Genomic DNA, 14,828 nt, shown 5'->3' on the forward strand with positions numbered 1-14,828 from the left:
CTCGCTCAATCTCTCTCTCTCTCGCTCAAATCTCTCTCTCTCGCCTCAATCTCTCTCTCTCTCGCTCAATCTCTCTCTCCGCTTCACTCTCTTCCTTCTCTCTCTCTCGCTCAATCTTCTCTCTCTCGCTCTCTCGCTCGCTCAATCTCTCTATCGCTCTCTCAATCTCTCTCGCTCAATCTCTCTCAATCTCTCTCTCGCTCAATCTCTCTCTCGCTCAATCTCTCTCTCTCTCTCGCTCAATCTCTCTCAATCTCTCTCTCTCGCTCAATCTCTCTCTCTCTCTCTCTCGCTCAATCTCTCTCTCTCTCTCGCTCAATCTCTCTCTCTCTCTCGCTCAATCTCTCTCTCTCTCCGCTCAATCTCTCTCTCTCTCCGCTCAAATCTCTCTCTCTCTCGCTCTCTCATCTCTCTCGCTCAATCTCTCTCTCTCTCGCTCTCTCTCTCTCTCTCGCTCAATCTCTCTCTCTCTCGCTCAATCTCTCTCGGCTCAATCTCTCTCTCTCTCTCGCTCAATCTCTCTCGCTCAATCTCGCTCTCGCTCAATCTCTCTCTCTCTCTCTCGCTCAATCTCTCTCTCTCGCTCAATCTCGCTCTCGCTCAATCTCGCTCTCGTCAATCTCTCTCTCGCTCATCTCTCTCTCGATCAATCTCGCTCCTCTCTCTCTCTCTCGCTCACTCTCTCTCTCTCTCGCGCTCAATCTCTCTCTCTCTCTCGCTCAATCTCTCTCTCTCTCGCGCTCAATCTCTCTCTCGCGCTCAATCTTCTCTCTCTCTCGCGCTCAATCTCTCTCTCTCTCGCGCTCAACTCTCTCTCTCTCTCGCTCAATCTCTCTCTCTCTCGCTCAATCTCAATCTCTCTCTCGCTCAATCTCTCTCTCGCTCAATCTCGCTCTCGCTCAATCTCTCTCTCTCTCTCGCTCAATCTCTCTCTCGCTCTCGCTCAATCTCTCTCTCGCTCTCGCTCAATCTCTCTCTCGCTCTCGCTCAATCTCTCTCTCTCCGCTCAATCTTCTCTCGCTCAATCTCTCTCCGTCAATCTTCTCTCGTCAATCTCGCTCAATCTCTCTCTCTCTCTCGCTCAATCTCGCTCTCGCTCAATCTCGCTCAATCTCGCTCAATCTCGCTCTCGCTCTCGCTCAATCTCTCTCTCGCTCAATCTCTCTCTCTCTCTCGCTCAATCTCTCTCTCTCTCTCGCTCACTCTCTCTCTCTCTCGCGCTCAATCTCTCTCTCTCTCGCGCTCAATCTCTCTCTCTCTCGCGCTCAATCTCTCTCTCTCGCTCTCGCTCAATCTCTCTCTCGCTCTCGCTCAATCTCTCTCTCTCTCTCGCTCAATCTCTCTCTCTCGCTCAATCTCTCTCTCGCTCAATCTCTCTCTCGCTCTCTCTCTCGCTCAATCTCTCTCTCTCTCGCTCAATCTCTCTCTCTCTCTCGCTCAATCTCTTCTCTCTTCGCTCAATCTCTCTCTCTCTCTCTCGCTCAATCTCTCTCTCTCTCTCTCTCTCCTCCTCCCATCTCTTCTCTCTCTCTCTCTCTCTCTCTCTCTCTCGCTCCACTCTCTCTCTCTCTCTCTTCTCGCTCAATCTCTCTCTCTCGCTCAATCTCTCTCTCTCTCTCTCTCTCTCGCTCAATCTCTCTCTCTCTCTCTCGCTCCATCTCTCTCTCTCTCTCGCTCAATCTCTCTCTCTCTCTCGCTCCATCTCTCTCTCTCTCCTCTCGCTCAATCTCTATCTCTCTTCTCTCTCTCTCGCTCCATCTCTCTCTCGCTCCATCTCTCTCTCTCTTCTCGCTCATCTCTCTCCTCTCTCTCTCGCTCAATCTCTCTCTCTCTCTCTCTCTCGCTCCATCTCTCTCTCTCTCTCTCTCTCTCGCTCTCTCTCTCTCTCTTCTCTCTCGCTCAATCTCTCTCTCTCTCTCTCTCTCTCGCTCCTCCTCTCCTCCTCTCTCGCTCAATCTCTCTCTCTCTCTCGCTCTCTTCCTCTCGCTCAATCTCTCTCTCTCTCCTCTCTTCGCTCCCATCTCTCCTCTCTCTCTCTCTCCGCTCCTCTCTCTCTCTCTCTCTCGCTCCATCTCTCTCTCTCTCTCTCTCGCTCCATCTCTCTCCTCTCTTCTCTCGCTCCATCTCTCTCTCTCTCTCTCTCTCTCTCTCGCTCCCATCTCTCTCTCTCTCGCTCCATCTCTCTCTCTCTCGCTCCATCTCTCTCTCTCTCGCTCATCTCTCTCTCTCGCTCCATCTCTCTCTCTCTCGCTCCATCTCTCTCTCTCTCGCTCCATCTCTCTCTCGCTCAATCTCTCTCTCGCTCCATCTCTCTCTCGCTCAATCTCTCTCTCGCTCAATCTCTCTCAATCTCTCTCTATCTCTCTCAATCTCTCTCGCTCAATCTCTCTCTCGCTCCATCTCTCGCTCCATCTCTCTCTCTCTCTCGCTCCATCTCTCTCTCTCTCTCGCTCAATCTCTCTCTCGCTCAATCTCTCTCTCGCTCAATCTCTCTCTCGCTCAATCTCTCAATCTCTCTCTCTCTCAATCTCTCTCAATCTCTCTCTCTCTCTCTCTCCATCTCTCGCTCCATCTCTCTCAATCTCTCTCTCTCGCTCAATCTCGCTCTCGCTCAATCTCGCTCTCGCTCAATCTCGCTCAATCTAATCTCGCTCTCGCTCAATCTCGCTCTCGCTCAATCTCGCTCTCGCTCAATCTCCTCTCGCTCATCTCTCTCCCTCATTCTCTCTCTCTCAATCTCTCTCTCTCTCGCTCAATCTCTCTCTCTCTCAATCTCTCTCTCTCTCGCTCAATCTCTCTCTCTCTCTCACTCAAATTCTCTCTCTCCTTCTCGCTCAATCTCTCTCTCTCTCTCGCTCAATCTCTCTCTCTCTCTCGCTCAATCTCTCTCTCGCTCAATCTCTCTCTCGCTCAATCTCTCTCTTCAATCTCTCTCTCTCAATCTCTCTCTCTCTCATCTCTCTCTCTCTCGCTCAATCTCTCTCTCTCTCAATCTCTCTCTCTCGCTCAATCTCTCTCTCTCTCAATCTCTCTCTCTCGCTCAATCTCTCTCTCTCTCTCGCGCTCAATCTCTCTCTCTCTCTCGCTCAATCTCTCTCTCTCTTCTCTCTCTCTCGCTCGCTCCATCTCTGGCTCCATCTCTCTCTCTCTCTCTCGCTCAATCTCTCGCTCAATCTCTCTCTCTCTCTCGCTCAATCTCGCTCTCGCTCAATCTCGCTCTCGCTCAATCTCTCTCTCAATCTCTCTCTCGATCTCTCAATCTCTCTCTCGATCTCTCAATCTCTCGCTCAATCTCTCTCTCGCTCAATCTCTCTCTCGCTCAATCTCTCTCTCTCTCTCTCAATCTCGCTCTCGCTGAATCTTGCTCTCGCTCTCTCGCTCAATCTCGCTCTCGCTGAAGCTCTCTCGCTCAATCTCTCTCTCAATGTCTCTCGCTCTCTCGCTATGTCTCTCGCTCTCTCGCTCAATCTCTCTCTCAATGTCCTCTCGCTCTCTCGCTCAATCTCTCTCTCAATCTCTCTCTCTCTCTCGCTCAATCTCTCTCTCTCTCTCGCTCAATCTCTCTCTCTCTCTCGCTCAATCTTCTCTCTCTCTCGCTCAATCTCTCTCTCTCTCGCTCAATCTCTCTCTCTCTCTCGCTCAATCTCTCTCTCTCTCTCTCGCTCAATCTCTCTCTCTCTCTCTCGCTCAATCTCTCTCGCTCAATCTCTCTCGCTCTCTCGCTCAATCTCTCTCGCTCAATCTCTCTCGCTCTCTCGCTCAATCTCTCTCGCTCTCTCGCTCAATCTCTCTCGCTCTCTCGCTCAATCTCTCTCGCTCTCTCGCTCAATCTCTCTCTCTCTCTCTCTCGCTCAATCTCTCGCTCTCGCTCAATCTCTCGCTCTCGCTCAATCTCGCTCTCGCTCTTGCTCTCTCTCGCTCTCTCGCTCTCTCTCTCTCGCTCTCTCGCTCAATGTCTCTCGCTCAATCTCTCTCGCTCAATCTCTCTCGCTCAATCTCTCTCGCTCTCTCGCTCAATCTCTCTCGCTCTCTCGCTCTCTCGCTCAATCTCTCTCGCTCAATCTCTCTCGCTCAATCTCTCTCGCTCAATCTCTCTCGCTCTCTCGCTCAATCTCTCTCGCTCTCTCGCCTCAATCTCTCTCGCTCTCTCGCTCAATCTCTCTCGCTCTCTCGCTCAATCTCTCTCGCTCAATCTCTCTCGCTCTCTCGCTCAATCTCTCTCGCTCAATCTCTCTCGCTCAATCTCTCTCGCTCTCTCGCTCAATCTCTCTCGCTCTCTCGCTCAATCTCTCTCGCTCAATCTCTCTCGCTCTCTCGCTCAATCCTCTCGCTCAATCTCTCTCGCTCAATCTCTCTCGCTCTCTCGCTCAATCTCTCTCGCTCAATCTCTCTCGCTCTCTCGCTCAATCTCTCTCGCTCTCTCGCTCAATCTCTCTCGCTCTCTCGCTCAATCTCTCTCGCTCTCTCGCTCAATCTCTCTCGCTCTCTCGCTCAATCTCTCTCGCTCTCTCGCTCAATCTCTCTCGCTCTCTCGCTCAATCTCTCTCGCTCTCTCGCTCAATCTCTCTCGCTCTCTCGCTCAATCTCTCTCGCTCTCTCGCTCAATCTCTCTCGCTCTCTCGCTCGAATCTCTCTCGCTCTCTCGCTCAATCTCTCTCGCTCAATCTCTCTCTCTCTCTCGCTCAATCTCTCTCGCTCTCTCGCTCAATCTCTCTCTCTCTCGCTCAATCTCTCTCGCTCTCTCGCTCAATCTCTCTCTCTCTCGCTCAATCTCTCTCTCTCTCTCGCTCAATCTCTCTCTCTCTCTCAATCTCTCTCTCTCTCTCGCCTCAATCTCTCTCTCTCTCTCGCTCTCTCTCTCTCTCTCGCTCAATCTCTCTCGCTCAATCTCTTGCTCAATCTCTCTCGGTCTCTGTCTCTCTCACATTAAAGAGCTCCTTTCATGATCTCCACCTTGTCTCTCTCTGTCTTCTTTCTCTCTCTCTCTGGGAGGCGGTGGGTGGGTGATTTGTAGAGGGGAGGAGAATGTCTTCCCAGCGTCCTCTGCAGCGGCTGTAACCATTTGTCTGTGATGTGTGACGGGGGCCGTAAATCAGCCTAATAGGAATATCACCAGTGAAGCCCTGACGATCCACAGCCACATTAAAACACAGGGAGGAGAGAATGGAAGAGGAGGGGTTAACAGATCACTTCTGGGGGGGTTGAATAACTGTTGATACCGATAGCAGCCCTATGATGCAGTGTTGGATTCCCTATCCCTAACCCCACCTTGTATTTTTCCTCTTTCTGTCTCTGTCTTTCCTTCCTCCAGGACCTGAGTTGCCTGTTTGAGATCTACCTGAAGCCACTGCAGAACGAGACCTTCCTTACGCTGGACGAGGTAGAGGAGGTTGTCCTGGGATGAGGGAGTGGAGGGATGGGAGGGGGGGTTGGTGGGATGGGAGGGGGGGTTGGTGGGATGGGAGGGGGGGTTAGTGGGAGGGAGGATGGGAGGAAGAATGGGGGATGGAAGGGAGGATTGGATTGGAGGAAGGATGCAGGATGGAGGATGGGGAGATGGGAGGATTGGATGAGAGATGGGAGGAAGGATGGGGATTGGGAGATGGGGGAGGGAGGATTAGATGAGAGGAAGGATGGGGGATGGAGGATTGGATGGAAGGGAGGATGGGTGATGGGGGAGGGAGGATGGAGGATTAGATGAGAGGAAGGGGAGAGGATGGGGGATGGAGGATTGGATGGAGGATTGGGAGATGGGGAGGGAGGATTAGATGGGAGGAAGGATGGAGGATTGGGAGATGGGGGGAGGATTGGATGGGGGTGGGGGAGGGAGAAAGGATAGAGGATGGGGGATGGAGGATTGGATGGGAGATGGGAGGATGAGGGATTAGATGAGAGGAAGGGGAGATGGGGGAGGCAGGATGAAGGATTGGATGGGAGATGGAAGGATGGGGGATTGGGAGGGAGGGAGGATGGAGGATTGGGGGATGGGGGAGGGGATGAAGGGTGGAGGATTGGGAGATGTGGGAGTTAATAGAAATTGAGAATTTTAGGAGGTTGGTTCATAAGAGGTCACAGATTGATAGATGGAAAGCTTGATTAGATTTGGGTGGGGTTAAATTAATTTCTAGCAGCAATAAACTCTAAGGACCTCCCCTTCTTAAAACCCTTACTGATATAGTACCAAACGTGTTTAAAATTATGCTTATAACTCCCATTACATTATAGTCTTCCATTTTTAATCGATATACGATTGACTCTTGTCTCAGGTTAAGATGAGTCCTTATGCGTCTGTCCCTGCTCTGTGAGCCCAGAAGGCCATGGCTGAGGAATGCTAATGGAGATCCACATCCAGTAGCTAGTGAACACTGATGTGAACTGAGCATGACCTCAGTCTCAGGACGACACTCTCAAAGGAGAGATCCATCGATAGACACTGAGCAGTGGGGCTGATTTAAACCAACATTATCGGACACTCAGACGTGTCTAGGCACAGAGCGGACAAGAGTGCAAGACACCCTGAACACCTTTTAATGATGGTGTGAGAGAGCGATAGACTGTGAGATTGTGCTTTTTGTCCCTTAACAGAGAGTACCCAGTGGCAGAATACATGAACACTGTGAATGACGCAAAATTAAGGAAAGCTTTGAATATGTACAGACTCGCTATTGAGAAAGGCCACTGAAGGCAGACATGGCTCTCAAGAGAAGACAGGCTATGTGCACACTGCCCACAAAATGTGGAAACTGAGCTGCACTTCCTAACCTCCTGTCCAATGTATGACCATATTAGAGACACAAATTTCCCTCAGATTACACAGACCCACAAAGAATTTGAAAAAAAAATCTAATTTTTATGAACCCCCATATCTATTGGGAGAAATACCAGTGTACCATCACAGCAGCAATATTTGTGACCGGTTGCCACAATAAAAGGGTTAACCAGTGAACAAACATCATCGTAAATACAACCCATATTTATGTTTATTTATTTTCCATTTTGTACTTTTAACTATTTGCACATCATTATAGCACTGTACTTAGCCATATGACATTTGAAATGTGTCTATTCCTTTGAAACTTGTGAGCGTAATGTTTACTGTTAATTTGTTAATTATATATTTTCACTTGCGTTGGCAATGTAAACATGTTTCCCATGCCAATAAAGCCCTTTGAAATGAATTGAATTGATTGGAAGAGAGAGAGGCTGTTCCTAAGTGCCTCTCACCTGAGACATCAGAGGGGGATGTTAACTAGTGACTGACTGCTGTAAAGAGAGCTATCTCTGACTGACTGCTGTAAAGAGAGCTATCTCTGACTGACTGCTGTAAAGAGAGCTATCTGACTGACTGCTGTAAAGAGGCTATCTGACTGACTGCTGTAAAGAGAGCTATCTGACTGACTGCTGTAAAGAGAGCTATCTGACTGACTGCTGTAAAGAGAGCTATCTGACTGACTGCTGTAAAGAGAGCTATCTGACTGACTGCTGTAAAGAGAGCTATCTGACTGACTGCTGTAAAGAGAGCTATCTGACTGACTGCTGTAAAGAGAGCTATCTGACTGACTGCTGTAAAGAGAGCTATCTGACTGACTGCTGTAAAGAGAGCTATCTGACTGACTGCTGTAAAGAGAGCTATCTGACTGACTGCTGTAAAGAGAGCTATCTGACTGACTGCTGTAAAGAGAGCTATCTGACTGACTGCTGTAAAGAGAGAGCTATCTGACTGACTGCTGTAAAGAGAGAGCTATCTGACTGACTGCTGTAAAGAGAGAGCTATCTGACTGACTGCTGTAAAGAGAGAGCTATCTCTGACTGACTGCTGTAAGAGAGAGCTATCTGACTGACTGCTGTAAAGAGAGAGCTATCTGACTGACTGCTGTAAAGAGAGCTATCTGACTGACTGCTGTAAAGAGAGCTATCTGACTGACTGCTGTAAAGAGAGCTATCTGACTGACTGCTGTAAAGAGAGCTATCTCTGACTGACTGCTGTAAAGAGAGAGCTATCTCTGACTGACTGCTGTAAAGAGAACTATCTCTGACTGACTGCTGTAAAGAGAGAGCTATCTCTGACTGACTGCTGTAAAGAGAGCGATCTCTGACTGACTACTGTAAAGAGAGAGCGATCTCTGACTGACTACTGTAAAGAGAGAGCGATCTCTGACTGACTACTGTAAAGAGAGCGATCTCTGACTGACTACTGTAAAGAGAGAGCTATCTCTGACTGACTGCTGTAAAGAGAGCTATCTGACTGACTGCTGTAAAGAGAGAGCTATCTGACTGACTGCTGTAAAGAGAGAGCTATCTGACTGACTGCTGTAAAGAGAGAGCTATCTCTGACTGACTGCTGTAAAGAGAGAGCGATCTCTGACTGACTACTGTAAAGAGAGAGCGATCTCTGACTGACTGCTGTAAAGAGAGCTATCTCTGACTGACTGCTGTAAAGAGAGCTATCTGACTGACTGCTGTAAAGAGAGCTATCTGACTGACTGCTGTAAAGAGAGCTATCTGACTGACTGCTGTAAAGAGAGCTATCTGACTGACTGCTGTAAAGAGAGCTATCTGACTGACTGCTGTAAAGAGAGCTATCTGACTGACTGCTGTAAAGAGAGCTATCTGACTGACTGCTGTAAAGAGAGCTATCTGACTGACTGCTGTAAGAGAGCTATCTGACTGACTGCTGTAAAGAGAGCTATTACCTGGTAAGAGCTATCTGACTGACTGCTGTAAAGAGAGAGCTATCTGACTGACTGCTGTAAAGAGAGAGCTATCTGACTGACTGCTGTAAAGAGAGAGCTATCTCTGACTGACTGCTGTAAAGAGAGAGCTATCTGACTGACTGCTGTAAAGAGAGAGCTATCTGACTGACTGCTGTAAAGAGAGCTATCTGACTGACTGCTGTAAAGAGAGCTATCTGACTGACTGCTGTAAAGAGAGCTATCTGACTGACTGCTGTAAAGAGAGCTATCTCTGACTGACTGCTGTAAAGAGAGAGCTATCTCTGACTGACTGCTGTAAAGAGAACTATCTCTGACTGACTGCTGTAAAGAGAGAGCTATCTCTGACTGACTGCTGTAAAGAGAGCGATCTCTGACTGACTACTGTAAAGAGAGAGCGATCTCTGACTGACTACTGTAAAGAGAGAGCGATCTCTGACTGACTACTGTAAAGAGAGCGATCTCTGACTGACTACTGTAAAGAGAGAGCTATCTCTGACTGACTGCTGTAAAGAGAGCTATCTGACTGACTGCTGTAAAGAGAGAGCTATCTGACTGACTGCTGTAAAGAGAGAGCTATCTGACTGACTGCTGTAAAGAGAGAGCTATCTCTGACTGACTGCTGTAAAGAGAGAGCGATCTCTGACTGACTACTGTAAAGAGAGAGCGATCTCTGACTGACTGCTGTAAAGAGAGCTATCTCTGACTGACTGCTGTAAAGAGAGCTATCTCTGACTGACTGCTGTAAAGAGAGAGCTATCTCTGACTGACTGCTGTAAAGAGAGCTATCTCTGACTGACTGCTGTAAAGAGAGAGCTATCTCTGACTGACTGCTGTAAAGAGAGAGCGATCTCTAACTGACTACTGTAAAGAGAGAGCTATCTCTGACTGACTGCTGTAAAGAGAGAGCTATCTCTGACTGACTGCTGTAAAGAGAGAGCTATCTCTGACTGACTGCTGTAAAGAGAGAGCTATCTCTGACTGACTGCTGTAAAGAGAGAGCTATCTCTGACTGACTGCTTTAAAGAGAGAGCTATCTCTGACTGACTGCTGTAAAGAGAGAGCTATCTCTGACTGACTGCTGTAAAGAGAGAGCTATCTCTGACTGACTGCTGTAAAGAGAGAGCTATCTCTGACTGACTGCTGTAAAGAGAGAGCTATCTCTGACTGACTGCTGTAAAGAGAGAGCTATCTCTGACTGACTGCTGTAAAGAGAGAGCTATCTCTGACTGACTGCTGTAAAGAGATGACTGACCAGGCTCCTGTCTCTCCATTCCTTTAGATGGATAGTCTGTTTGGCAGCCTGCCAGAAATGCTGGACTTCCAGAGGGTGTTCCTGCAGACGCTGGAGGAGAGGATTGCCTCTTCACCTGACTTCAGCACACTGGAAACCCCTGTGCAGTTTAAGGTATGACACACTGTTTGTGACCCTTGTGTTACAACTGCCTCTGCCAATCCATCTCTCGTCATACATGCGTGATATACACTAACTTAGATGACATGATTAAACCGCATACTCATCGACGCATTAACCAATGAGCACACACAAATGACATACAAATATGTGAAATCACTCACCCAAACCACCTCCATTACTATAGATGAGCTATGATGAAGAGTGAGTCCTGTCACACTTTGAGATATATCTGGATTTATTATTGCGAGATTGTTACAGGTTCACACATGATTGATTTACCACATCAACATGGCATCGTATCGATTTAGCCATTTTGACATGGAGAATTGTATGTTGATAAAAGCACTGTACTCAGGCGTTAGAGAGGGCAGGCCTGGGGGATTTTAAATACTGTCCCGTGAGAGTGGTCAGGTCACGACTTCACATGTTCTCTCCATCTCACTCTCCTTCACACATTCTTACTCTCCCTCTCTCTCTTATTCCAGAAGCTTCTCTTCTCTCTGGGTGGATCCTTCCTGTACTACGCGGATCACTTCAAGCTCTACAGTGGCTTCTGTGCCAACCACATCAAGGTCCAGAAAGTCCTGGAGAGAGGTACGGGTCTCCCCTCTACCCACCACCCCCAACCTGCCCGAAATACCCCCTTGCACCTCCATTGCATCATCCCCACCAACCCCAGCACTCTATGTAAATGACATGGTTGACTAGGCGTCTACGGTCCAGCATCAATAATGAACTCCAGTAAATGTCTCTGAGTGGAGCTACTCGCTTGGTGAAGTGATGCAATCCCACTTTACTTCAACCTCTCCTCGTATTCACTCAATCATTCCAGACTCCATATTCTCTTTCATATCAACTCAACTGTAAATGGCTTCCCACTGTAAAACTGTGAAAGTGCCTAGGCTGGCTGGAGTGCCCCCATTGTGCTGCACAGCTAACGAAGGCTGGTCTATAATGAGAGAAAGACCATGAAATGCTGACAGGAGGAGTGCTAGTCATCCCTGTTTATATGCTTGAATATAAATGTTGAACTTAATTTATGCCCGCAACGTTGGCCTCTTCCTCTGGTTTGGGCATACTGCCCAGCGCAGAATGAATGAAAGCGAGCAGGTAGGGAAATTGCACCCCGGTGCCTCTTAAATTCTTACCATTACAAGATTACGCGTTGCATTCCTAGAAGCAGGTACCGAAATTGAGTTTTAATAGCGCTGGGATAATCTTGCAAGCGGCTTTGCATGTTCCCCAACAGTCTCTGATGAAGTAGAATGAACTGAAGTAGGAAACAGCAGCGTAAACATGCATTAGAGCAGAACTCTGCATCACAGCACAACATAACCCAGTCCATCAGAGCCCAACACAACCCAGTCCATCACAACACAACACAACCCAGTCCATCAGAGCCCAACACAACCCAGTCCATCACAACACAACACAACCCAGTCCATCAGAGCACAACACAACCCAGTCCATCAGAGCACAACACAACCCAGTCCATCAGAGCCCAACACAACCCAGTCCATCAGAGCCCAACACAACCCAGTCCATCAGAGCCCAACACAACCCAGTCCATCAGAGCCCAACACAACCCAGTCCATCAGAGCCCAACACAACCCAGTCCATCAGAGCCCAACACAACCCAGTCCATCAGAGCCCAACACAACCCAGTCCATCAGAGCCCAACACAACCCAGTCCATCAGAGCCCAACACAACCCAGTCCATCAGAGCCCAACACAACACAACCCAGTCCATCAGAGCCCAACACAACCCAGTCCATCAGAGCCCAACACAACACAACCCAGTCCATCAGAGCCCAACACAACACAACCCAGTCCATCAGAGCCCAACACAACACAACCCAGTCCATCAGAGCCCAACACAACACAACCCAGTCCATCAGAGCCCAACACAACACAACCCAGTCCATCAGAGCCCAACACAACACAACCCAGTCCATCAGAGCCCAACACAACACAACCCAGTCCATCAGAGCCCAACACAACACAACCCAGTCCATCAGAGCCCAACACAACACAACCCAGTCCATCAGAGCCCAACACAACACAACCCAGTCCATCAGAGCCCAACACAACACAACCCAGTCCATCAGAGCCCAACACAACCCAGTCCATCAGAGCCCAACACAACCCAGTCCATCAGAGCCCAACACAACCCAGTCCATCAGAGCCCAACACAACCCAGTCCATCAGAGCACAACACAACCCAGTCCATCAGAGCACAACACAACCCAGTCCATCAGAGCACAACACAACCCAGTCCATCAGAGCACAACACAACCCAGTCCATCAGAGCACAACACAACCCAGTCCATCAGAGCACAACACAACCCAGTCCATCAGAGCCCAAACAACACAACCCAGTCCATCAGAGCCCAACACAACACAACCCAGTCCATCAGAGCCCAACACAACACAACCCAGTCCATCAGAGCCCAACACAACACAACCCAGTCCATCAGAGCCCAACACAACACAACCCAGTCCATCAGAGCCCAACACAACACAACCCAGTCCATCAGAGCCCAACACAACCCAGTCCATCAGAGCCCAACACAACCCAGTCCATCAGAGCCCAACACAACCCAGTCCATCAGAGCATAACACAACCCAGTCCATCAGAGCATAACACAACCCAGTCCATCAGAGCATAACACAACCCAGTCCATCAGAGCCCAACACAACACAACCCAGTCCATCAGAGCACAACACAACACAACCCAGTCCATCAGAGCACAACACAACACAACCCAGTCCATCAGAGCACAACACAACACAACCCAGTCCATCAGAGCACAACACAACACAACCCAGTCCATCAGAGCACAACACAACACAACCCAGTCCATCAGAGCACAACACAACACAACCCAGTCCATCAGAGCACAACACAACACAACCCAGTCCATCAGAGCCCAACACAACACAACCCGGTCCATCAGAGCCCAGCACAACCCGGTCCATCAGAGCCCAGCACAACCCGGTCCATCACAACACAACACAACCCAGTCCATCAGAGCACAACACAACACAACCCAGTCCATCAGAGCACAACACAACACAACCCAGTCCATCAGAGCACAACACAACACAACCCAGTCCATCAGAGCACAACACAACACAACCCAGTCCATCAGAGCACAACACAACACAACCCAGTCCATCAGAGCCCAACACAACACAACCCGGTCCATCAGAGCCCAGCACAACCCGGTCCATCAGAGCCCAGCACAACCCGGTCCATCAGAGCCCAGCACAACCCGGTCCATCAGAGCCCAGCACAACCCGGTCCATCAGAGCCCAGCACAACCCGGTCCATCAGAGCCCAGCACAACCCGGTCCATCAGAACAAAACACAACCCGGTCCATCAGATCAAAACACAACCCGGTCCATCAGATCAAAACACAACCCGGTCCATCAGATCAAAACACAACTCAGTCCATCAGAGCACAACACAACCCAGAGCCCAACACAACCCAGTCCATCAGAGCACAACACAACCCAGTCCATCAGAGCACAGCACAACCCAGAGCCCAACACAACCCAGTCCATCAGAGCCCAACACAACCCAGTCCATCAGAGCACAGTCCTGCTCAGTACAACAAAGCCTAGCACAGCGGAGCCCAACACAACTGAACGAGGGCGTTCACAGAGAATCTGTGGGTGTCTGTCAGCGGTTCTAGTAATTACACATTCTCGCTCTGCCAACGTGGTACTGGGCCCCTTCTCGCTACGCATACACTTTTTGTGTTTACTCGTTAATTGTCTGCCAATTACTGTGTGAAGTGTCAATGCAGCTGCCTGTCTCTGTGGCTCAGAGTGCTATAATTAATACTCTAATGGCCTCTCAATCCTTTCACACATGAGACACACAGCGAGGTGGCAAGAAATGTCTACACCTAACCTCCAGGATGCCTCTCAATGTGTTACAATACTACACTGTGCTTGATTTGGACTGAAATAGGTGCCGGTACTCATGTTGGGTGCCAGTACTGTTTATATTTAGGTGCAAGAGCTCCACAATACCTTTTGAGATAATATTCTATGAGAGGAACAGGAGCTCAACCAGTAGAACATTTGAGGGGCCGGTCCTCTGCTCTGGTGAGCTCCTGCCCAAGCCTAGACCGCACAGCACCTACTATTAGACATCTCTCCTCGCTATGCACACTGTGAAGGAAAATCACTGCTGTGAATCAGTGTCTTTTGAATGGTATTGTTTGCAATGGAGTGGCAGTCTCATGTCCAAACCATGTTTTACAGTAGCTACCTGCAGTGTTGCCATTATACTGCAGTGGTGAGGAGTAGCCTATACTGCCCCCATGTGGACAATAATTATTGCACCAAGATACAGTGGTGGGTCTATTTAGCGTCACTAGGCACAGTCCTCCAAGCGTGCTACAGAATGAAAGATGTGACTGAACAACTTACATGTACAGGGCTTGGTAAATAAGTCTGTTTGTTGTCTACAGCTAAGACTGATTGGTCCTTTAAGGAGTTCCTGGCTGCGAGGAACCCTACGAAGCAGCACTCCTCAACCCTGGAGTCCTACCTGATCAAGCCAGTCCAGAGAGTGTTGAAATACCCTCTACTGCTTCGAGAGCTGGTTTCTCTCACTGACACAGACAGCGAGGAGCACTACCACCTCACAGGTAACTTGAAGACGCACTCACTCACACACACACAC

At 49.2% G+C, this 14,828-nt stretch overlaps 1 protein-coding gene across 4 annotated transcripts in view; it reads left to right on the top strand.

Moving 5' to 3' along the window:
- Window positions 1–14,828, top strand: part of LOC109893777 (T-lymphoma invasion and metastasis-inducing protein 2) — a 106,760-nt gene that overhangs the window by 87,963 nt on the left and 3,969 nt on the right. For all 4 annotated transcript variants that reach the window (XR_004210649.1, XM_031829066.1, XM_031829065.1 and 1 more), the window contains 4 exons: window positions 5,312–5,380; window positions 9,994–10,119; window positions 10,614–10,722; window positions 14,614–14,793. Coding sequence is in view for 3 of the 4 variants with exons in the window: in XM_031829066.1 (XP_031684926.1) it covers window positions 5,312–5,380; window positions 9,994–10,119; window positions 10,614–10,722; window positions 14,614–14,793 (484 nt within the window). In the remaining variant the exon portion in view is untranslated. The remainder of the gene's footprint in view (window positions 1–5,311; window positions 5,381–9,993; window positions 10,120–10,613; window positions 10,723–14,613; window positions 14,794–14,828) is intronic.

This window comes from Oncorhynchus kisutch, linkage group LG7, assembly GCF_002021735.2.
Source record: "Oncorhynchus kisutch isolate 150728-3 linkage group LG7, Okis_V2, whole genome shotgun sequence".
Classification (NCBI taxonomy): Eukaryota; Metazoa; Chordata; class Actinopteri; order Salmoniformes; family Salmonidae; genus Oncorhynchus; species Oncorhynchus kisutch.